Source organism: Chiroxiphia lanceolata, chromosome 11, assembly GCF_009829145.1.
Source record: "Chiroxiphia lanceolata isolate bChiLan1 chromosome 11, bChiLan1.pri, whole genome shotgun sequence".
Classification (NCBI taxonomy): Eukaryota; Metazoa; Chordata; class Aves; order Passeriformes; family Pipridae; genus Chiroxiphia; species Chiroxiphia lanceolata.
In genome coordinates this window covers 1557573-1579428 of record NC_045647.1, presented here as the reverse complement: position 1 = coordinate 1579428, position 21856 = coordinate 1557573, and the positions used below count along the sequence as shown (strand labels likewise).

Genomic DNA, 21856 nt, shown 5'->3' with positions numbered 1-21856 from the left:
GCAAATAACTGTTGTAGATGAGGAAACTGGGGGTTTGGGGCTCCCAGTCACAGTGATGCTGGTGCAGACTGGGAGGGGGGAGGAGGACTGAGGAGGTGAGGATGTGAACTGGAGCTGACAGTGCTGAACTTGGTGGTGTCCTCCCAACAAGCTGCATCTTGAGATATCTAGCCAGAGTTAGCCAATATAATTACAGGGTTAATCAACAAATAATAGCAGAGGCATGGAAGAGCCAAGAGGTGTGTTTGGCAGCAGGCCCTGGGCTGCTGGAAACACTGTGTCATAGGCACGGGCTGAGCTTCGTGTTCAGATAGTGAAAGAACTTGTTCCACCCTTGGAATCATGGTTAAGGTGCAAACCAGGAGCTGTACAAGGAGAAATGGTTTGTTAACCTCATCTTCCCCAGCACTGGCACAGGTTGCCCAGAGAAGCTGTGGCTGCCCCATCCCTGGAAGTGTCCAAGGCCAGGTTGGATGGGGCTTGGAGCAACCTGGGCTAGTGGAAGGTGTCCCTACCCAGGGCAGGGGGTGGGATGAGATGATCTTTAAGGTCCCTTCCAACCCAAACTATCCTGAGATTCTTGGGAGGTGTGTGAGCTGGCTGCCCTGTGGTGGGCTGCAGGATGCTGGCAGTAACCTCACAGTGGCCCAGTGCTTGGTTTTCCCTGATAAACCACCCGGTATCCATGCTGGGAATCTTGGGCATTCCCACTGACCAGGCAAAGGTTTCCCTTTGGCTGAACGTGTGGAAGAAAAGGGCCTGGATGGATGAAAGCAGGAGGAAAGCTTGGGGTCAGGTGTGGGGAATGGGATGTTTGCATGATGTGCTGGGGTTTGGGTGGGTCTCAAACAGCTGGCAGGGTGGGTGCCGTGTCCTCGCTCCTGGAGCTCTGCCAGCACCTGCTTGGGAGAGGGGAAACCATCAGGGGTGACACACTGGAGAACATGAACTGCTGGGTCCGTGGGGCTGGGTGGGACCAGAGAGCCCCGGGGGGCCGTGTGTGCCCAGGAGTGTCCCGGGCTGGGCTGGGCTGTCCTGAGTCACCGCTGCCACCACCTCCCTCCCGGCAGTGCCGCAGCCCTGAGCCCCTGGAATGTGGTGGTGTAATGTGGCCCACCCCAAACGGGGATTCAAACACCCAGAGGGGGTTGGTGTGGAGAGGTGGCCTTGTCCTTCCAGCAGGAGTCAGGATGTGGCCTTCAGGGATCCCCAGCAGGGCCATGCCCTGCAGCCCCTCAGGCTGGGTGGTGCTTGGCTCAGCTCGAGTGAGTCACCTGCAGCAGAACTCCCAGGGATGGCCAGGGAGGATCCCTTCATGCAGGGACACAGTCATCCTCCACTTTGGGAATGATGTCTGTCTCCAGGTTCCCTGCTCTGCACCGGTGTAAGTGGCACTTAAGTATTTAACCTGTGGCACCAGTGCAGAGGAGGTTGCTACACCATAAACCCCGTGTCATGAGCCTCCTGGTTAATGACACGGAGCGTGTGAGGAGTTGACAAGGCTCTGAGTGTGGAGGAGGGACAGAGGGACAGTGTCAAGTGCTGGTTTTTATGCAGAGGGGAGAAGTGCAGCTCAGTGTGGAAGAAGTGATGGTGAGCCCTTTGCAGCAGAGAAAGAACCTGATGTGGGGCTTTTTCCAGGAAGGACAGAAAAGACCCGGGAGGATTCCCATGTCACCACAAACAAACAGATTAATTTTCGAACTGCTTCACAAAACTGTTTATTAGATGTGTGGGTCTGATTTTTAACTTCACATGACAGAAACTGAAATTTGCTGCTCTCACCTTCCCCTACTTGTGTTCAAGAAACAACTGGATGAGGCGCTCAGTGCTCTGGTGTGGTTGACAAGGTCACAGGTTGGACTCGATCTTGGAGGTCTTTTCCACCCTGAATGATCCTGTGATTCTGTAAATGATGCTGCTGGGCAGCCTTCTGCTGGCAGCTGTAGGGATTTATTTTGGAGAGCATTGAGTTAGCCCTTAGCACCCCATAACTGTTATGCACAGGGATAGCTGGGTAAATAGAGACCCGGGAGAGCAGCAGCAAGTCCTCGGGGCGCCGGCAGCGGGGTGAGCCCCGATCCCTGCTGTGAGCACCGTCCCGTGCCCCGGGAGCAGGGCTGGTGCTCTCCTGGCACGGCTCACGCTGAGGTTGCCTCAGAGCCTTTCCTAGAACCAACTCTTCGGCAGAAGCCGGGAGGAGCCAGCACTTCTCAGAATGAATCGCATGTGCATCATGCAGCACCGCTTCCTCTTTTTCTCGTTTCCAGGCGTGGACGGTCAGCATCACCCCCATGTCTGAGACTGAGCGATATTTGCTTTACAAGAGGGACTTTTCCAACCTTACCTAGAAAAGAGCTAACCCGAAACGCAGCCCTTGCGGTCAGGGGCTTCCGGCAGCGGCTCCGCTCGCTCCGGCTGCTGCGGCGGGAGCTGCCGGTGCTGGGAAGAGGGAACCTGGCACACCAGGAGCCCCAGCAGGAGCGCAGCAGACAGTGCAGAACAGCATCTCTGTGTGGGTGCCAGCAGCCCCTCGGGGATCACGGGGCAGCCCTTCCCTTCACGGCTCACTTGGTGCCTCTGAAACGCTTCCAGAGCCGCCGCGAGGGACGTGGCGCTGTGTCTTTAGAGGCTCCCCGTGGGTGTTGAGCTGAAGTTCAGCAGAAACTAGATCATGAGATATAAATCTTTGATTGACCCTTGGATGGCAGCATTGCCCGGGGCAGTGCCAGGGGCTGGACAGCCCCTGACCTCCCAGCATTCCTGGACAGCCCCTGACCTCCCAGCATTCCTGCCCAGTTCTGTTCGCACCAACTCTGCTTCAGGCATCAGTGTTTGTTTGGTTATAAGAAAACACCCCCAGGCCCACCAGCAGGGCTAGGGACGGGTGTTCAGACCACAGTCTGTGTCAGCAGGTTGGTCACATCCAGCTCCTCTCTGCAGGGCTGGGGGAGGCTGAAGAACAGGCTGAAGGTTTCCCATGGAAATGCAGAGTGGTGGGATTGCAGGACAGTGTGTGCAGGAGGAGGTGTGCCCCTGTGTGCAGGCAGCTTCCCTGCTGCCCTCTCCAGAGGGTCCCAGCACCGCCAAGGGCAGCAGCACTGGGCCAGCGTTACCTGCACCCCTGTCCCCTTGGCCCCTCACCTCAGGGTGTTTTCCCAGGCCATGTGGGGGGACACTCCCTTATTTCTTGCTGGGTGGCAGCTGGACATGTCCAGATAAATACTGAGTTTGAGTGGTGCTGATGAGCTACATGGAATGGGAATGGGGAAGCAGATCACATGCAGCTCAATGACATGGGTGGGCAGAGTGATGTCCAGGTCCTTCCCTATGCCTGTCACTGTCACTCTGTCTCTGCACAGGGACTTTCCAGGTGCCCCATTAACTCTTCCACGGGTGGATCAGCACTTAGCAGGGGTATTGCCAGTTCCAGGTGAACAGTGAGCCCTGTTCTCCATCTCAGCAGGGGCCCAGGAGGGCTGTGTCTCCTTTTCGTCAGCATTCTCGTTCCTCAGCCCTCGGAGTTCACATGGAGTTTTGGTTTCAATCTTTGACCGCTGCCGTGAGAACTAGAGAGGTGCTTTGTTGGTTTTCCAAATCAAAGCCAAGATTTACCAACTTTGAGAGCTGGGGCTTTCAGAAACCCAGAGTCTGAAACCTGTGAGGAACCTGCAGGAGCTGTGGGTGCTGGTTTGAGTTCCCCAGCTGAGACTGCCCAGCACCTCCGGGGCCTGGAACGATCGAGTCGCAGCCTCTGCAACAGCATTTGCTTTTATTGCAAAGTAACCCTGAAAGTGCTTGGGTATTCGTTAATAACACACTGCAGGTAGAGAAGGTTGATGCTTCTCTCACCCCCCTTCATCCTTCTCAAGGATGGGGCCTGGGAGTGCTGTGGGGATGGCCTTGGAAAGCTCACCTTTTTGGGAAGGAAGAGAATAATAATATTTCTGGAGCAAGAAAGGCGCTTCAGGGCTCTCATGTCTGCCTAGAAACCTCAGGACATGGGCCTGAGGGTCCAGGCAAACCTACAAATACAGATTGCATTTTAGTCTAATTTGTTTTGTCCTCGAAAACCTCCAGCCTGGAGGAACAGAGGGCTGAGAACAGTTGGTTTAGTTTGTTTTCCCTGGGTGGGGAGCTGCTGGACCCGAGCACGAGTGCTGAGCTGCCCTCTCCTCCCTAATGAGGGTTTTACTACAGCTGGAAGAAAGCAGTGAAATGTTGCCTGTTCCTACTATTAAACCTTAATTGTGGGACTGGCATTCCCCAAAGTCCAAAATATTTTGGCACTTGTCTTGATAAAGGCATATTTTTTTGGTACATAGTTTTTTTTCTTTTATTAGCAGAAACCATCTGCCCTGTAAACAGAGATCAGGAGCAAACAGCCTTGCTGGCAGTTCTGTATCACGTGGGGATGCTGTGGTGCCTGCATGGGAAAGGGCCTGCTTTCTGCCTTCTCATCCCAGCAAGAGGAAACTCCAGGCACATCAGAAGCAGCTAATTTAAGCTGATGAGTCTTGGCATCACATCTGAATTGCAGAGGGGATGTGACAGTAGCTCTGTGGAGAGGTGCACAGCCCTGCTTTAAGCAGGATGGATGCTCCTGGGAATGGGGGAGCACGGGGGGGAGAAGGGGTTCAAGCTGGAGATTTAGGCTGGGAATGGCAAAAAGCCAGAGAGTTTGCCATGCCCTAGAAGTCAGCTGAGCCCACCAAAGAGCCTGTCCAGCACAGTGGGGTGAACTTTGGTCGCCATTACTCAGGATGGGGATTATTTTTGGTTACCAGCATCCCATGGTGTCACTGCAGTCGCCCATCAGCAGCTCTGCTTTCTTTAAAGCCTCACCAGCTGTTGCAGTGTCACCTGTGAGACCACACACAGCCTTATCTCAGCCAACCCCAGTTTAGCTTCCATTTCAGAGCATATCTCCAGCGTGGGAGGAGAACCAGACTAGATGGGAAACCAGTTTGCTGTTGAACTGTAAGGTGTCAAGGCGCGGTGTGCACCCCTCCTCCTCTCTTGTGGCTTTCTGTTCCGCTCCTGCTTTTATTTTTAACGTCTCTGGCATGTATACAGTGCATGTGTGAGCCTCTGTACATGCCCATCAAACTGAGTGTGTGTCCACTGACATTCCCAACAGTAACTGCAAAGTGGAATATTAGAATATTAGTATGGATGAATGAAAACCTTACTATAAGCGATGCATTGTGACGTATCTGTTTTAGCCTGAACCACTCAGATTATGATTTTCTTTTTCATTAAAAGGGAAGTATTTCAAACATGGAAGTATTTCCAGGAAGAACAAGGTTTCTTTCATCAGAAAGCACAACCAAGCTTCGCTTGACCAAAAAAGCGCACCAGCTTTATTAGCAGAAAATGTTCCACAAACACAAATGAAAAGATTACAAGGTGGCAGTGGATTTCTAGCAGTGGGAAATGCTTGTCCAGACGTGAAATCTGGGCTGATTTAATATCCAGGGTTAGTGTATTTATACTGAAGTGTCTGTGAAGGGGAAAGGGCTGGGGGGTGAGTTGCTGGGAGAAGCCGGCACTGAGCAGTTCTAATTTCCAGCAGTCGTGGCTGCAGTGCCTCATTGCCCCGAGCAGGCGATTTTGCAAACTTTCCAGTAAGATGCAAATGCAGTTAACTCAGAACCTGCAGAGCTGTGTATCCAAGGAATGGCCCCGTGTGTCATTAGAGCTCTGTCTGTGCTCGGCCCTGCACTCTCTAGGGTGCAGGTTTTCACCTGGCAAACACTAACTGTGACCTGCTGTTGGTTCCCAGGAGAGAAACCTGGACTGGTTCCCCCGGATGCGGGCCATGTCCCTGGTGAGCAGTGACTCAGAAGGGGAGCAGAACGAGCTGAGGAACTTGCAGGAGAAGTTGGAGTCCACCATGAAGCTCGTGACCAACCTCTCTGGCCAGCTGTCAGAGCTGAAGGATCAGGTAAGGGAGCAGATGGGCAACCTCACATCCCTATGGGCAGGACACAGCTCTGCCAGCCTCTCACACCGAGGGCTGTTTCACAGCTCCACAGCTTCTGCAAACCCCAGGGACAACTTGTCTGAAGTAACTTAGGAAAGAAGTGAACAAACCAAATGTCCCTCCAGAGCCCCGTGCCCCAGCTGATCTGCCTGGTGCTGACCCAACCAGCATGTTCCAAAGTGGGCACCTCCACAAAGGGAAAACTTGCCTTGAAAAAATCACCACTGATATATTTAAATCAGTCCTGACTGGGGCAGGGAGCCTGTGTGTGTGGTGGTGTTGTTGTTTGGGGTTTTAACCCGAGGACCTGGGCAGGTTCCTGTCAGTCAGAGGGTGTGATACCGATACAGGGGCTGTGTCACTGCACGGACCTCAAAACCCACCGAGAAACGGGAGAAGCGCTCGAGTGGTTACTGGTGCTGGTCCCTCTGTGCTCTCACTGCCACTGCAGATGTGATTTGGCTGCTGCCACACTCCAGCCTGCAGCACAGACATCCCCACGAGATGTTTTGCATTGCACCATGTGTTGCTGCTGCGTAACACGTGAGTGCTCCACAGACCTCGGGGTGTTTTTTTGGCACAGCAGGTTTTCTGCAGCAGGGCTTTGAGGATTTGTGTTGACTCCTGGCTTGGCTGGGCTCGAGGGCATCATGGGGCTGGTTCCCAGCCCAAGCCCAGCGATGGCTTTGTCAGAGCCACACAGGCAGCAGGGCTTGAGCTCGTGTTGTCCGTAGGGATTGCAGCTTAACGGGGAGGAACAGGGAAAATGCTGTTGCCTGCGCTGGCGGGAGCTGTTTGTGGTGGCTGCTTATCTTTGTGCATTAATAACCTGAGCCAGATGGTTCAATTAGTTAAATTTATATAGGTATCAGCACTGGATAAGATTAATTGCTGACTTGCACCTGGGGCAGTCGATGGAGCTGCCCAGAGCTGCCCAGGGCAGGAAAGGCCAGGCAGCTTTGGGCATTATCTCCTCAGAGGTGCCCTGCCTGCTGTGGCACAGCTGGCATGGCTCTGCCAGTGCTGATCCAGCCCCTGCTTTCCATCTCTGCTCGGGCTGGCTGGGGTGCTCCATAAGCCAATTATCTTCAGGGAGACATGAGTCTCTGGAAGGCAGTGCTGACAGATCCCGGCTCCCTGCCTTCCGATCACGCTCTGCAGTGGGGACGGAGCTGGGCCCTTTTCCCGAACACCCCGTGGAGCACAAGGAAGGGATTAACATGTGGGACCGGGAGCAGACAGCCTCACTGCTCTGGGCTGTAATTAGTTCTCAGGCACTGTGCCACAGAGCCCCTTGCTCCAGTTGGTCTGAGGATGGAGGGCAGAGGCAGTTGCTCTTTTGTCTGGGCTTTAGTACTTGCCGGGCAGTGGTTTTGCTGTTTTGCCTGGAAGCAATTATCTTGAAACATGTGTCTTGTGTCTCCCTGCTGAAGGGTCTGACTCAAAGTGGTCTGCAGTCACCAGGAGTCTTTCCACCGGCCGCAGCCAGCGCTGGCTCACGACACATTTATTTCTGAAGCTTGCAGCCCTCTTGGCTGACCAAGCACTAAAACCCCTTCTCGCTCTTTGTGAAAATAAGAATGAAGGGTTTAGCTTTTAGAGAGCTATTTGACTGTAAAAGCAAGAGAGGAAACCAGCTTCATTAATGTGGTGATAGCTTTTAGGAATTCCCCTAAGTACCATTATTGAGAGCCCTGCTGAAGATGCAGGATGCTCCAATTATGTGCCAAAGCCAGTATATCCCTCCTCCTGATCAGGAACTGTCTCCAGGAAAAGGAACTAACTCAGGGAACTTTTATTTGTATTTATTTTCTTGTAATTAAATAAAGGGAAAACCTCTCATTCATTTGTTCTTCAAGCTCGTTAGGTTCCTGGAGACTGTAATTGTCAGAACCGGAGCTCCAGCCCGCCTGCTCTCCCAGGGTGCACCCAGAGCCATTAAAATCCTGATCGCTTTAATTCTGTGCAAAACGATTACCCCAGAATTGTCTGCAGCAGCAGGGGATTAGATGTAATCACCCAGAAATCCTCCCCGGTGCGGCTCCGGTGTCGGAAGGTGTGAGCATCGCTCCTGGACTCCGACCTCGCTGGGCACGGCCCCCCCCCACCCCCGGGATCCTGTGGCAGCACAGCTGTGACTCGGGCTGGAGCAGCACCGTGGGCACGTGGAGTCCAGCTGGGATCCTGTCGTGCCCCTCACCTGTGCCCTGTGCCTGCAGGTCGCTCCAGCTCACCCGTGACCTTTGGAGCGGGGCCGTGGCCCCTGTGCAGTCACAGGCGTTATCAGGGAGTCCGGCTCGGCCCAGACGAACCCCAGGGCCCCGGGGCTGTGTTTTGATCCCATCAGCATTACTCCAGGGGCTGGCAGCTCCCTGGAGATACATTGTGTGTGGCTTTTATTGCCTGTTAGCCCAGGTGTGCTGTCACTGGAAAGCTTTTGCAAGAGATTCACTCTCCAGGTAAATGTGATGGCAGTAACTTGCTCCCTCCCGCTGCCCTGTGCCCTCCACACAAGCATATGTGTCGTGCAGCATTAATAATGTTCTGCATTAACACTACAATTGCATTTCTCCCTCTTATTTATGCTTGGTTGCTTTATTCTTCCCTTTTTTTAAAGCCACATCTACGAACAGCTGCATCAGGGTGCATTGTCCCTTTTCTACACAGCATGAAAAATAACCACTGCAGTCCCTTTTCATTATTCTCTTTTCTTTCCATTTTCATTCCGTGTGTCCTCTGAATTACTTTATTGGTGGTGTGAAGTGCTGACTCTTGGTTTGCTCAGTGAAGCTAATTAATGTAAATGGGCATTTTGAACCAAGTCCTCGTGGCCTCTTTGCATTCCCACTTGTGGGTTATCTTAGGAATGGTTGAAGGTTCAGCAGGGAGTAGCTTGTGTGTGTCCAGAGAGCAATAGGAAGGTCCCTCTCCTCCTGTTTCTGTTCCCTGTGAAGCCTTGGAAGCCTTTTGTGGAAAGAGAACTCCAGAAGAGTGGGCAGGGGAGCGGCAGGAGCGACCTGGCCCCGGGAGGCTGCGGTCATCCTGCTGGAAAGGGAAAATACCAGCTCTGCCTCCCCTGGGGTCAGGCAGTGAGCAAGGTGCTGGGCTGAGGTCAAGTTTAATTATGGTCTCAGGAGGAATTAAGGTATTTCTGCCCTTTCCTTGGTGGTTAAATGAGTGTCAATGGACACAGAGTGAGAGCCATGGGGTGCACAGCGTTGCCCAGCCTGTGGCACATGCCCAGAACTAAATCCACTCAAGTGGTTCAGTGACGAACATGGTGGTGGTGCTGGGTTGATGGTTGGGCTCAATAGTCTTAAAGGTCTTTTCCAACCTTAAAGATTTGTGATTCTCAGTGTGTTACAGATGAACCAAATGTGCTCACACCACGTCCCTTCTCCTGGAGTTACTGCCACAAGCAGTTACATGGGCTGACATTTGTCATTAAATATCATAAAACTGAAAAATTAGATGGTGGATGTAGATGTTGCAGGAGAGGCAATTGCTGGGCACCCTCAGCCCAAGGGGAGGAGCAGCAGGAGTGGGTTGTGAGTGTGGCTGTTGGTGCACACTGCCTCCATTCCACCATGGATCACGTGCTGTGGGCTGTTGAGCCCTGTGGGTATCAGGGCTCTGGGGGAGCCCCGTGCCCTCGGGGGTCCAGGGACAAGGCATCTCCTCCCATACTGCTGCAGCCGAGCAGTGGTCACAGCAGGAGCTGTGCAGTGATCCAGCTGTGCAGTGATCCAGCTGTTCCCTCTGGAGCTGTTCCTTACATGGCGTGTCAGCTTATGTAGGTTGTCAGGAACCTCCCAAACTTTTAAAAAAACAGAGTGGAGCACTGGATTGTGGCCATTTCTCAAGATCAGTAATAACAAACCTAAACCATTTTCCATTCCTGGTTGCCCTGATCAGAGGAACATTCTGTCTGCTGGGAGGCAGTGATGAAGGTGGGGCTGCCTGGCAGTGAGGTGGTTAAGTCCTGCCTTGGCTTTTGGCAGATGGGGAGGGATGTTGGCTGGCTCCGGATGAGACCGGGAGCGCTGGAGTCTATTCCAGCAAAGGCAAGGGTATTCCCAGCCTGACTGGAGGGCTCGCCCCTTTTTTCCGCCCTCTCCGTCTCGTCTGCCTCGGCTGCTGGACCGGTTACAAGGAATTTCTAACGGGGGAGGTTTCTGCTCTCTGCACTAATTCCCACTGGCTGCCAGGCTCCCAAGCCCTTCCTTTGCAGAACAGTAGCCAGGCCCAGGGCTGGGCTCTCGGCCATCCCCAGGGGGCACAGGGCTGGAGCTGCTCCTGCTCCGTTAGCTGCAGGCAGTGGGGTCGGAGAGACGCCAACCCCGACAGGCAGGGCCAGCCCTTGGGCGAGCTGACACACAGGAAGCACCGGGGCCTAATGAGCAAACTTGTTAATTTTCCAGATGACGGAGCAGAGGAAGCAGAAGCAGCGCATCGGCCTCCTCGGCCACCCCCCGCCCATGAATGTGAACCTGCAGCAGCAGCCGGCCTAAGCCGGGGGTCCCGGCCCCTCCCCGACACCCAGAGCATCCCCCAGCTCCGAGCCCACACGAGGCTGCTCCCTGTACCTTCTGTGCATCCTGTAAATACCCTGGTTTTATACTGTATGTATATGACTGCTACTCTATCCAGCTTGGGGCGTACGGAGTGTAATTAGAACTGCTGGCACGGGACAGAGGTTAAACTTTGTGCCAAAACTATCAAAATTGCCTTTTTCTTGGAAGGACTAAAGAGAGCACCTGAATTGCACTTGAAAAGATTATTTGACTATGTGACATGTATTTTGTATTTAAAAGAAAAAATAGAATAGCTAGTATTTATGTTTTTATACAATTGTGCAATATGAATTATGCAATCACAATATATTTGGAACTCCTGAATGTCCTAAAGGGAGTGCACATCTTTGGATCTGGTGTGTTAGTACAATGTAATAAATGGTATAAAATTACAGGTGTAAATGAGGCTGCTGCAAAATTGTGTAACTGGTGATTTTTCATACCCTTGGACATTTTTGTACCATGTGTGTAAATATCTTGCAATGCCATATCTGTTGCCTCTTCCTCCCAGAGATAACGCTGGGACTCCGTGAGTTGTTCAATTGGTATCAGGTAAAGCAAAACATTATTTTGAAGCTTCCAAATGAGGAAAGCAGAGGAGGTATTTTTCAAGAGATTTCTTTAGAGTACTGAGGCTAGAAGAGCTCAGACACTGGGTTTTTTAAATGCTAAGATTTCTTAAAGGGAACTTTTTATGCAAAATGAAGTTTGGGATGAGGATGCACTGCTGGCAAGTCGGTGCAGTCTCCCAAAACCGATCCTGAGGCTGTCCAGGCTTTGCATTCTCAGTGTGTAGGATCCTTTCCTTCTATTTTTTCATTAGAGACCTACGTGCCTGCTAAAGCTTTAGCAAACAGGCATTGCACCGACTGAAACGTGTCCTGTAGCTGAGCACTGACGTGTGTAATGCTTGTGTGAGAGCCACTGGTTTGAGGCTGGTCTGTCCCACCCCTTCCTCTCCCTTTCCCTTTCCATTCATGGTTTCTGATTCTCCAGAGTGTGAAAGGAAACTTGTCGGGTTGTTGTTTTGGTTTTTTTTTTTTTTTCCTCCAATCTGTTGCATAGTTTTATACATGGACCTCATTTTACAGAAGCTGACTTCTTGCAATACTGTCTACAAAAAAAAAAAAAAAAAAAAGAAAAAAAGCTACAGACAAAGCTATGAAAATTTGTAAATGCATAAATATAGGTATTTAAATAAATGATGCAAAATACTGTACGGTCAGAGGCTGCTGGTGGTTTGTGTCCCTCCAAGGAGGTGGCGGTGGCTGTCGCGCTTCCCACGCGTCGCGGGGGCCTGGCAGGTAAGGACGGGGCTTTTCCCAGAGCCCACAGGGGCAGAGGTTGATTATTTTAAAACCAGAGTGAGTCCTTCCTCCTCCAGCAGCAAGGGGCACTGGCACCCAGGGAAACGTCACCTGCGGTCACCCCGGCTGGGGATACCTCACACTGATAGTTGAGGCTTGTGGTCCTCAGGCTGGAGTCTGAGAGAGTTAAAAAACCCTCCAGCTCCGAGTATGGTGTGCACAGGAGCGTTGCTGATTATGTCTGTTTGATTAAGATGTAGCAGGAACTACCTGGTACAATTAATCATCTTTAATCTGGTAAGTGCACACAACTGTCTGAGGTGGGTGCGTGTCCCTGCCACGGGTCATCAGGAAAGCTCAGGATGAGGGCACGGGAGGCGGCGGGAGGGAAGGGAAGGAGGGCAGCCTGACCAGCCGTCTCCGAGCCAGAGATTTATCAGAGAGATTGGGCCTTCTTAATCACATGTATTTCAATATATATCTCCTGGTAAATCTGTCTTCCCTCTGCAGCAAGGTGTATGCAGAGGGAGCGTGACGGATGCGGCCGCCACCGGGGTTGTGCAATGGAGGAACAAGATTTCATTTTCCCTGAGCAGCAGAGACACGTATCTGACTCACTTCTTCCCTTCCTGCCATCCAGGGATGAGCAGACACACACAGATTTGTCAGGTTCCCGCAGTGCCCGGCGGTCAGGTGAGAGGGAGGTGGCTGTGCACAGCCCGAGAGGGATCCCAGAGGAATGTGCAGTATTGCCTCATCTTTACCTTAAAAAGGCAAAAGCCCCTTGTGCCTCAGCGAGGCACAGCCCTGCCTGCCCAGTGATCCCTGTGACAAGCAGTGGGGTGGAACCTGGTGTTTGCACGGGTGGGGAGATGCAAAGAGGGAGGTTTTGTGCCTCTGGTGCAGCTGCAGTGGTGAGTGAAGCAGAGCACGGCCACCGCCCTGGCAGCGGGATGCACTCGTGTAGGGCAGGTGGGTTGGCTCTGGGGGGGTGGCACAGATGGTGTCTGTGGTCACACTGCAGCCCTGGCCCGAGCAGAGCCGTGTCAGCTGCTCAGCAGAGGAAGGCGACTGTGTCTTCCTCCCCTCTGCCCACTGACAGGTCCTTTGCTTCTGCAGAGTCATTATTGCAATGACATTTCACACATAACCATCACATTTTTCCTCTTTCTTCTTGCACTCTTTGGTTTTCAGTACTCTCTTGGACTTTTCTTTCTGGCTGAACTCCTCTGCCCATCGTGGCAGCAGAGGCGAGGAACGGCCAGAAACCCCCTGGGGTTGGTGGTGGTTCTGACCCTGCAGCTTCCGAGGTCAGGGCTGTGTCAGGACTTTCCCATTCTAGATGGAGATCTGGCACCTCATGGCAACTTCCTGATCTCAAGGAAAAGCTGTGTGAGGGATCTGTTTAATTTCCACATTGGGGTATTCTTTTCCACAAAAGCTGAGTATCTATTGACATCACAAAAAGCCTTATTCACAGACGTGTGACTCTTAAGTGAAAAAACCCTCCAAAACATGAGATAGGCATCTGTAATGATACCTGTAGTTTCTTTAAGCTCAGGAGAGGGAGCATCACCTCTGGAGATGCTCTAAGATATGGCACATAGTTCTCACTGTCCATCTCTGCAGAGAGGTTTGCAGTGGCACGTCAGGGACATCAGACTGGAACTGGACACGGGGAGTCCTCCAGCAGTGTCGAGTTCGGTGTGTGCTGCTAACGGGGTGGAATGGCTACAAATATCACAAGGCAATTTCGAGGAACAAAAGCAGCACTTGCAGAGCACAGCCAGGGCCCAGGAGCGGGCTGTGCTCTCGGGGCAGAGCCCACGTGCTGGGGAGGCCAGGAGGAACCAGCTCCTCTTGGTGCCAGTGATGGTGGAGAGCAAGGGGAGCTGGTTGGGCAGCACCCCAAGAGAAGGTCCAGGGGACACCAGAGAGGGGGGGCTGCTGTGGACAAAGGTGGCTCATTCCTGGGTGTAGGGCAGGGTGTGGATAAGTAGAGAAAGTGCCTGTTCTGCTCTGGCTTGTGCCCCCAAAGCCCTTCTGGAGACTTGGTCCCACCTTCAGTGAAATGGTGTGTGCATGTCCAAGGGAAAGCAAGAAGGATGTCTGGATTTGGGAAAAGGTGGTTTGTGAAGAACTGTGATTGTGTAGCCTGGAAAACAGGGACAGAGTAAGAAAAGGTGATGTCCCATGTGCTTTCAGAGCAGAGGCAATGTTTGCTGAGGATGTGAGAAGGAACTGCTCAGGTGAGCCCTGAAAGTTTAGGTCCTGCACAGGAGGGAACTCTTTGGCTCTAAAAATGCATCCCTGACTTTACTGATGATTTGATGACAGGTGGCAATTGGTGTAAGGATTAGATTGAAACTGGGGAGGTTCCACCTGTCTTGCACACACCTGGAGTTTGGCTTTGGCATCAGGTTTCATTAAGCAGGACTGTTAAAGTTTGGGAAGACAATGACTTTGTCTTTCAAATGAGAACTTTCATTTGGAGGTGGAAATGAAAGTGACCTTCCAAAGAGGAAGGAACAAACCGAATCTACCAATTCTGCTAATAATGGAAAGTCCTGTAGGGGAAGGATCTCCATGCATTCTCCAATTTGCATGAAGGGCTGGCTCTGTGGAGGAGCATTTTCTCTGCTAATGAAGCAGGTGACATGCTAATCAAGGCAATGCAAATAACTACTCTGAAAGCACGGCCCCAGCACCGCCACAATGGCAAATCCCAGCCTCGGCCTCAATTCTGCAGCAAATTGGCGGAGGGCAGGACAAAGGACGGGGATTGCAGGCTCCGCGCTCGCGGCGGGGACGCGCCGTGGGGCGCGTGTGATGGAGACCTCGGCACATAATGGGGTCCTGATTGATCCCACCTCGGGGGAGTCGTAATACAGCTCCGTAGAACAATTCCAGTCGTCTCCCCGAATGGGAAATGCTCCTACACACAAGCTTAATAGGGGTTTTTAAATTGCCCATTGTATTTCCGAACAAGAGAAACTTATTTGGAGTACTTTCCTTTTCGCGTTTCCAACATAAGCAGCTGAAGACGTTGCCGTGTGTGTTCTCTGTGCTCTGCAGACCCACTGGCTCGTCTTCCAGGCAGGCACAGGATCACAGACCGGGTCAGGTTGGACGGGGTCACACTGGGTCGCCTGGTCCAACCCCCCTGCTCGTCCCAGAGCACGTCACACAGGACTGCCCCAGGCGAGGTCCCACGGGGGTGTCCGCGGAGCCCACCCATGCCAGAACAGCCAGAACAAGTTCCACCTCAAGTACCTGCTCCCACATGGACACAAAGGGGCTGTAAGCTCCTGCTGACAGACTGGGGTGGCTCCTTGTTTTCCCTGGAGACTGCCTGGCCCTGAGCCAGCGTGCCCAGGTTCTCACACGCCGCTGTGGAAGTTCCGTCCTGAGCTGAGAATTTCCTGGCCTGAAGAGCACAGGGCGTAACCTTTACACTGAGCAGGGGGCATGTGCTGCCACAAACACACTGACCCCTGGTGCCAGTCTTTGACCTTGGGCAGGAAGAGCTGTTGATATTTGGAGTAAAACCAGGACAAAGACTCCGTCTGCATGAAACTGGCATTGTAACTGAGACATAAGGAGTAACTTCTGGAGAGATGCTGTACTTCTGTGTCCAATTTTTTATTTACTACCTTTCCAACCTTCTTTCAGACTAAACATGTTAATGAGCTGAATGTCAAAACCACCCACGAGTAAACTGAGTTGTCCCATCCAGTAGGCTGATGTTGGTTTGTTTTTAGTAACTAGCAAGGATGCTGGAAAACCCCTATAAAGATTTCATTTTTAACAAAAAGTACCAAAAACTCCACCAGTTTTGCATCACAAAGTTGTGGTTAAAGTCAAGATCTGAGTCAAGAAGCATGTCTGTGGTTTTTGTGGGTGGATGCATCTCGGAATGACTATCAATCTGTCAGAGGGAGATCTGCATGTCATCTCTGCATATGACAAGCAAAATCTGCAGTGACAAATATCTTTCCAGTCCTCGGCTGCGCTGAGCTCGTACCCCTCCTGCCATCCACAGTCGCCAAGTCTTGTCAGCATATAGTGTTTGAACCCACTTTTTTTCTTCTAAACGGAGACAAACAGAGGAAGGAAAGACAACTCTGGAGCAGTGCTCTAGAGATGCCATCAAACACCACTGCTAATGTGCTTAGTCACACACAGATTCTGATGTGTGACATGGGAGATGCCACGACGGCCACTTCTGTCACACCAGCCTGCCCAGTTTTGGCTGCCTGTGCAAGTGCTTGCAATCCTTCTCTACTGCAGCACCTGTGTGAGTGGGACACTTGGAAATGAAATTATGTAAGGCTAGAGGGGAAAAAAATGAGAGTAACTCAGGACTGAGTCAAAGTAACTCTGGGAATGCACAAAAGAGAAGTTTTCAGAAACAAACCCCAGAGACCGTTTGATTTAGAGCTTAACTGCTGGTAGGGAAATGCCCAAACCTACACAAGGACTTGCTGAAGAGGAGACTAAGAAGGAATCTCATCAGTCCATACAAATAGCACCAAGGGGTATCAGGAGGATGGCCCCAGACACTTTTTGGTGGTGCCCAGTGACAGGACAAGGAGCAGTGACCATGAACTAAAGAACAAGTTCCACCTCAACATGAAGAACTCTCCATGGAGGGTGGGGAGCTCTGCAACAGCTGCCCAGGGAGTCTCCTGCTCTGGAGACATTCCAAGCCAACCTGTGTCACCTGCTCCAGGGAGTTGGACTGGATCATCTCCAGAGGTCCCTTCCAACCCTGAAGATTCTGTGATCCTGTGATTGTGATGAGGATGCAGTGATGGCATGTGCTCCATGGTCCCCAGCTGCCTGGAGCTCCTGCTGCAGGTCAGCTCTGGCAGCTGGAGCCTCTTCTCCCTGCACTCAGGTCTCTGTGGGACAAATGGGAGCAGTTTGAGCCAGTGCAACACAGGAAAAAGGCCTGAAATTTCACCTGAAATTTCATGAGATGGGAAGAGCCCCCTGTGCCTGGCTGGAGTCATGATGCCAGGATGCATTTGCAGTCTGTGTGAAAACAAGCTGATGGCTGCGTAAATTGCCTCAAGGCAGGTGCTTCCCCGGGAGCACCACGGAGCAGGAACAGCCAGACCCATTTCCAGTCAGCCCTTCCCTCCAGAAGCACTGTCATCGCTCAGACCTGTCTCACGGCTTTCTCTCCCATTAGCGCTCCTCAGCTGGCTCTCCTCACCCTGACACTCGGCCCTTTTTCTCCCCTTTCACTCTGTTGTCTCATCTCAGGAATGACTTTGCAGCTCTCGCTTGCCCAGAGCCCTTCCCCTGCCTGATCCCAAGGGGATGGGCAGGAGCAAAGCCTGTTCCTTGGCCTTATTGAGGACACGGGTTTGTTTTCACTTTCCTTTTCCAGCACTAAGTAAATACACAGAACACTGAATGTGAAGGCAGCACAGAGTAGAATTCCATATCTGTTCCATGTGTTCCAATATGACTCTTAAAATAGTGGAGATGCTGTGTTATGATTTCCATTTCCCTTGTGTCCATAACACTGTTTTTACGCAACAGAGATGGAAACACAATCTGTTAAGTCTGTAAGGAACTTTTCCTTATGAATGATGGGTGCAAACATCGTGTGCAGTTAAATGACAGGAAGGAAATTCCATCCCCTCGGTGTTGGCAACCCCAAAAGGAGTTAAAACCTGCAGTTTGCCTGTGTTTGCACACCATGGGAGTTTTCACATCAGTTTAATCACAGGATGATTCATTATTCATAAACCACTATAATCAAGTAGAATCAGGGAATCGTTAAGGTCGGAAAAGACCTTTAAGATCCTCAAGTCCAGCCATCGACCCAGAATCACCACCATGTTCACCACTAAACCACATTCCCAAGTGCCATATCCACATGTGTTTTTGAACACTTCCAGGGTTGGTGACTCCTTCACTTCCCTGGGAATCCTGTTCCAGTGGTTTATAACCCTTTCCATGAAAAATCTTCCCTCATATCTAATCTAAACCTCCCCTGGTGCACCTTGAGGTTGTGCAGTAGCACAGCCACCTGCAGGATCCAAGTCATGGAATATCTCCCCAGTGTCCAACACCAAACTGGTGGGAAAACTGCCCCACATCTTCAAGAAGAACATTTCCCCCTGATGGTAAGTTTGGTGCAGACCTTTGCAATGTGTCCCCATGACTGACTGGCTTTACTGATAAATGTACTTATTGCCTTTAATTTGAATTTTTGCTGCCACTGAATCTCATTCCAGCATGAAAGGTCACCTTGATGGTCAGGAGACTTCTGCAGGGAGCAACCTGGATTGTGTCCCCTTAGATCTACAGCTGACAAGAAGATTAAGCTATTTAAACCCAAAATGCAGATGCTTAGAAATCCAGACTCACCCTGAAGACACTCCCAAACCTACAGCTGCTCCGGGTCTGGAAGAAGGCAGGATTAGAGCTACGGAAAACCTCAAACAGGCAGGGCTGGCCGGGCAGGATGAGTCATCCACAGGGAAATGCTGCTGATGGGCTCATCCTGAACGTGCTCCCAGACATCCTGCTCTGCTGCGTCAGGAGCCTTTCTCCCAAAGGTGTGTGTTTGTGGTTGGCAACCAGAGCTTGCTCTGGTTTTTTTCCCTAAAATTAGGAAGTGGGAGGAATAGAAGGAAATGGTGGCCTCAAAAACCTGCTCAATGTAAATGTTGGTAAGAGAGGTGGAAATGCAGGTTCTTCACAGGCCTTTGATGTCAGTGCAGTCATGGCCACTCCTAAGTTTCTTCATGGCCCTGTGAAGATTTTCTGCACAAAACAAGTGGGTGGGTGGGTGAATGGATGGATGGATGGATGGCCCTGAAGGAGGGGGCCTGGCTTGCACCATCCCAAACAAAACTATCCATTTACTAAGGGAATGCTCTACCAGCTGCTGGTCCTCAACACTGGAACAGGCTGCCCAGGGCAGTGGTGGAGTCACTATCCCTGGAAGGACTTAACAGATGTGTAGATGTGGCACTTGGGGACATGGGTTAGTGGTGGCTTTGCTTGGTAATGGTTGGACTCAATGACCCAAACAATTCTGTGATTCCATGATTCTGTGAAACCTCAGTCATTTCCACAAGATGCCACCACCTTCTCCTGAAACTGTTCTGCTTTGCATCTGGTAGCATTTACTGGACTGAAGAGGGCAACGAGTGCTCTGGTAGCACTCCAGGGATCAGACCTGTGTGCAGTTGCTGTTCCAGGGAATACTGAATGAAAGCCCTCGGCTGTTGCCTGCAGCAGGCTCAGACAGCAAGGCTCACCTGGGGAGCAGGGCAGTGTCACAGGGTTCAAAGGAGGGCACAGCCAAGGAGGAATGAAGGAGCTCCTATCTCAGGGATATCTCGCTAGTTAGAGCTTTTCCCTGGAAGAACTAGATTAAAATCTTCCCTGGGCAAGAGAGGGCATTGCTCCTGGTTCCCATTTTGGGAGTGCTGTGTGGCTCCTCCATGCTGCTGCCCAGCGTGTGCTGCAGTTTGCTTCCCACCTCACCCCTGGGCAGAGCTCCCAGTTCTCATTCCAGCATGGACAAAAGCAGTTGGAAGTGTGTTCCATGCTGACCAGAGGCTGCATCCCTCTGCCAGAGGCTCTCCTGCCTCCCAAATACAACCACCCCATTGCCTATCTAGGAATCAAGACACAAACTCAGGGCCTGAGTTGCTGCCTACAAGGTAAGAACTGAAACACTCAGATTTTTGGTTTTCAGAGCTTTTGTGTGCCTAGTTCCTGGTCTTTCTGTGGGTCTAGTGCTCAGCCTGACAGGGCAGGAGGGGAAAGCCTTGCTCCTTACTCACATCCTCACCCTAATTCTGAGCAACTGGAATTGTAAAGCAAAGGGAATGGTTACATGCTTGTAAAATACCTGCAGTGCTACCCCCTCCCCTCTCTGCCAGCTCCTCTCTTTGGAAGAGCAGGGTTACCTCAGCCTGTGCCAAACCCCAAATTTTATACAGTGGAAAAATGAAGAGGCAGAACGTTACATTTTCCTGAACCGAAAAAAAAAACCCAGAGGTGGTGCTTGAACTTGTGCAAGAACAGGCTGGGCAGACAGCATGAATCAGAGGGCCTGGTGACACCGTGGAGGAGGAAAGCCCTCCTGGCAGGCAGCCAGGCTGAGGCACAGCTCCTCCTGCGTGCATTCCCACAGCATCCTGGCGTGCATTCCCGTGCATTCCCACAGCATCCTGCCTGCCCGGCCCGACAAACCCCTTCAGGCACTAATGACTAACGGTGGGAAGCTGGTGACCAGCATCCTCCAGCCGGTGGCTCATTTGGGGTGACTATTAAATGTGCTGCTACCTGAAAGGGAATGGCCCTTAAATTCAGAGTTGGGTTTTGGCTTGCGATTCAAGCGTGTCACCCACGAACAGGAACTGTGTGTGACAAATAACTCATGTTAACAGACCGGAAACATAAGGTTGCCACCTCCAGAAAGCAAAAGCACCTGGTTTCAGTTCTAAATGCCCTGGAGGGCACAGCACGGCCGCAGGAGCAGGTCCAGCCCCTTCACTGCTACCCACTGTCACTGTCACCTTCTCCAGGGGCAGGTTAAATTCGGCTGCCTCTACCCTCGAGCTGCTGACGCTGTGCACAGCTGCTGACCTGGCTCCTCACCTTTGGACACCGTGTTTACGGTAAATATGGGATGAGTGACGTCTATAAGTTACTGTACTTGCGTTACACTCAGTCCTTACTTACACCTTCTTGGGGATGAACTTAATTTTTAACTCAAAATCGAGGCTGAGTCGATACAAGCCACTAACCCCTCCGTCCTGCCTAAATGAATATATTGCAGTCTTTTGCCATACACACAGGTAAGCGTGTGTCAGCCGCCTGGGAGGGGTCTGGGGAGGAAAGGGCCTTCTCTGCTGTGGCCATTCCAGTGGCAGCCTGGCTCAGCGGGGCCGTGCCGGGCTGTCCCCACGCAGCAGCAGCGCTGACCGTAAAGGTTAAGCTGCCACAGACTATTGTACCCAGAGGCACTGCTTGGCTGGGCTTTGCAGTCTAATTGCCACTGACCCCGTGACAATGAGGTAATGTCTCTGCCTCCCGGGTCAGATAAATACTGCTCATTTTATAACCACCAGACATGTTACTGAAAAACAGATAGGAAACAACCCAAAGTCCCATGATCAGTAGAATATAAACCCTACTACAGCTGGCGCTCCTGCCCTTCACTTGAATGCTCAGGGGTTTTTCTCCTGACACCCACTCAGAGTCAGTCATTGCCCAAACCTGGCCAGGGATGCTTCTCCTCAGGTAGCCTCGCAGAAATTAAGAGGGGAAGGTGGGAAAATGCCCGAGTGGAAGGATATGATTGGCAAGAAACAACCCGGATAAAGACTGTGTTCAATCAGATTTCTAAACCCCAGCCACCAGAACAACCAGGACGGGAATTCAAATGAAGAGCTGTGTCAGAGGCCAACAGCCAGAATGTTCATGCCAGTTCAAGGGAGCTGGCCAAGGCTCTCTGAGCACCCCAAGTTCAAGGGAGCTGGCCAAGGCTCCCTGAGCACCCCAAGTTCAACACTGGCTGGTGTGGCCACGGTTCAGCCCAAAGTCCTCCTTCCCACCTCTCTCCCTCTGCCCCATTACAGCTCCGTAACCACCGGCCTTTGAAGATAAGTGTGGAGTGACGCCTGAGTGACGAGGAGGACTTTGTCCCCCTCCTGAGAGACAGAGCCACACAGGGCAGTGATAACCCTCACACCCAATCCATCCCTGCACCAAAGCCCTGGGCTGAGCCAGCCCCAGCCTCCCCACCTCGGGAAGTGGCCACGCCGCTCCCAGAGACGGGCAGGGGGAATGGCATGGAAAGATAAGTGTTGTTTTTCTGGAGCAGCAAAGCAGCTTTTCTCCCCAGTGCCTCTAGAGCCACAAACACCATCCTGTGTCCTCAGTGCTGGGAAAAAACAGGGAGAAGATAAACCCTGAGGTCTATGTCTGTTTTAATCTTAAACCAGAAC

At 51.8% G+C, this 21856-nt stretch overlaps 1 protein-coding gene across 14 annotated transcripts in view; it reads left to right on the top strand.

Annotated features, from left to right (window-relative positions):
* ITPR1 (inositol 1,4,5-trisphosphate receptor type 1) overlaps positions 1–11776 on the top strand; it is a 163091-nt gene extending 151315 nt beyond the window's left edge. For all 14 annotated transcript variants that reach the window (XM_032699514.1, XM_032699524.1, XM_032699518.1 and 11 more), the window contains 2 exons: positions 5786–5947; positions 10408–11776. In XM_032699514.1, the coding sequence (XP_032555405.1) occupies positions 5786–5947; positions 10408–10497 (252 nt within the window). In that variant the 3' untranslated portion in view covers positions 10498–11776. The remainder of the gene's footprint in view (positions 1–5785; positions 5948–10407) is intronic.
* Positions 11777–21856: the final 10080 nt, after the last annotated feature.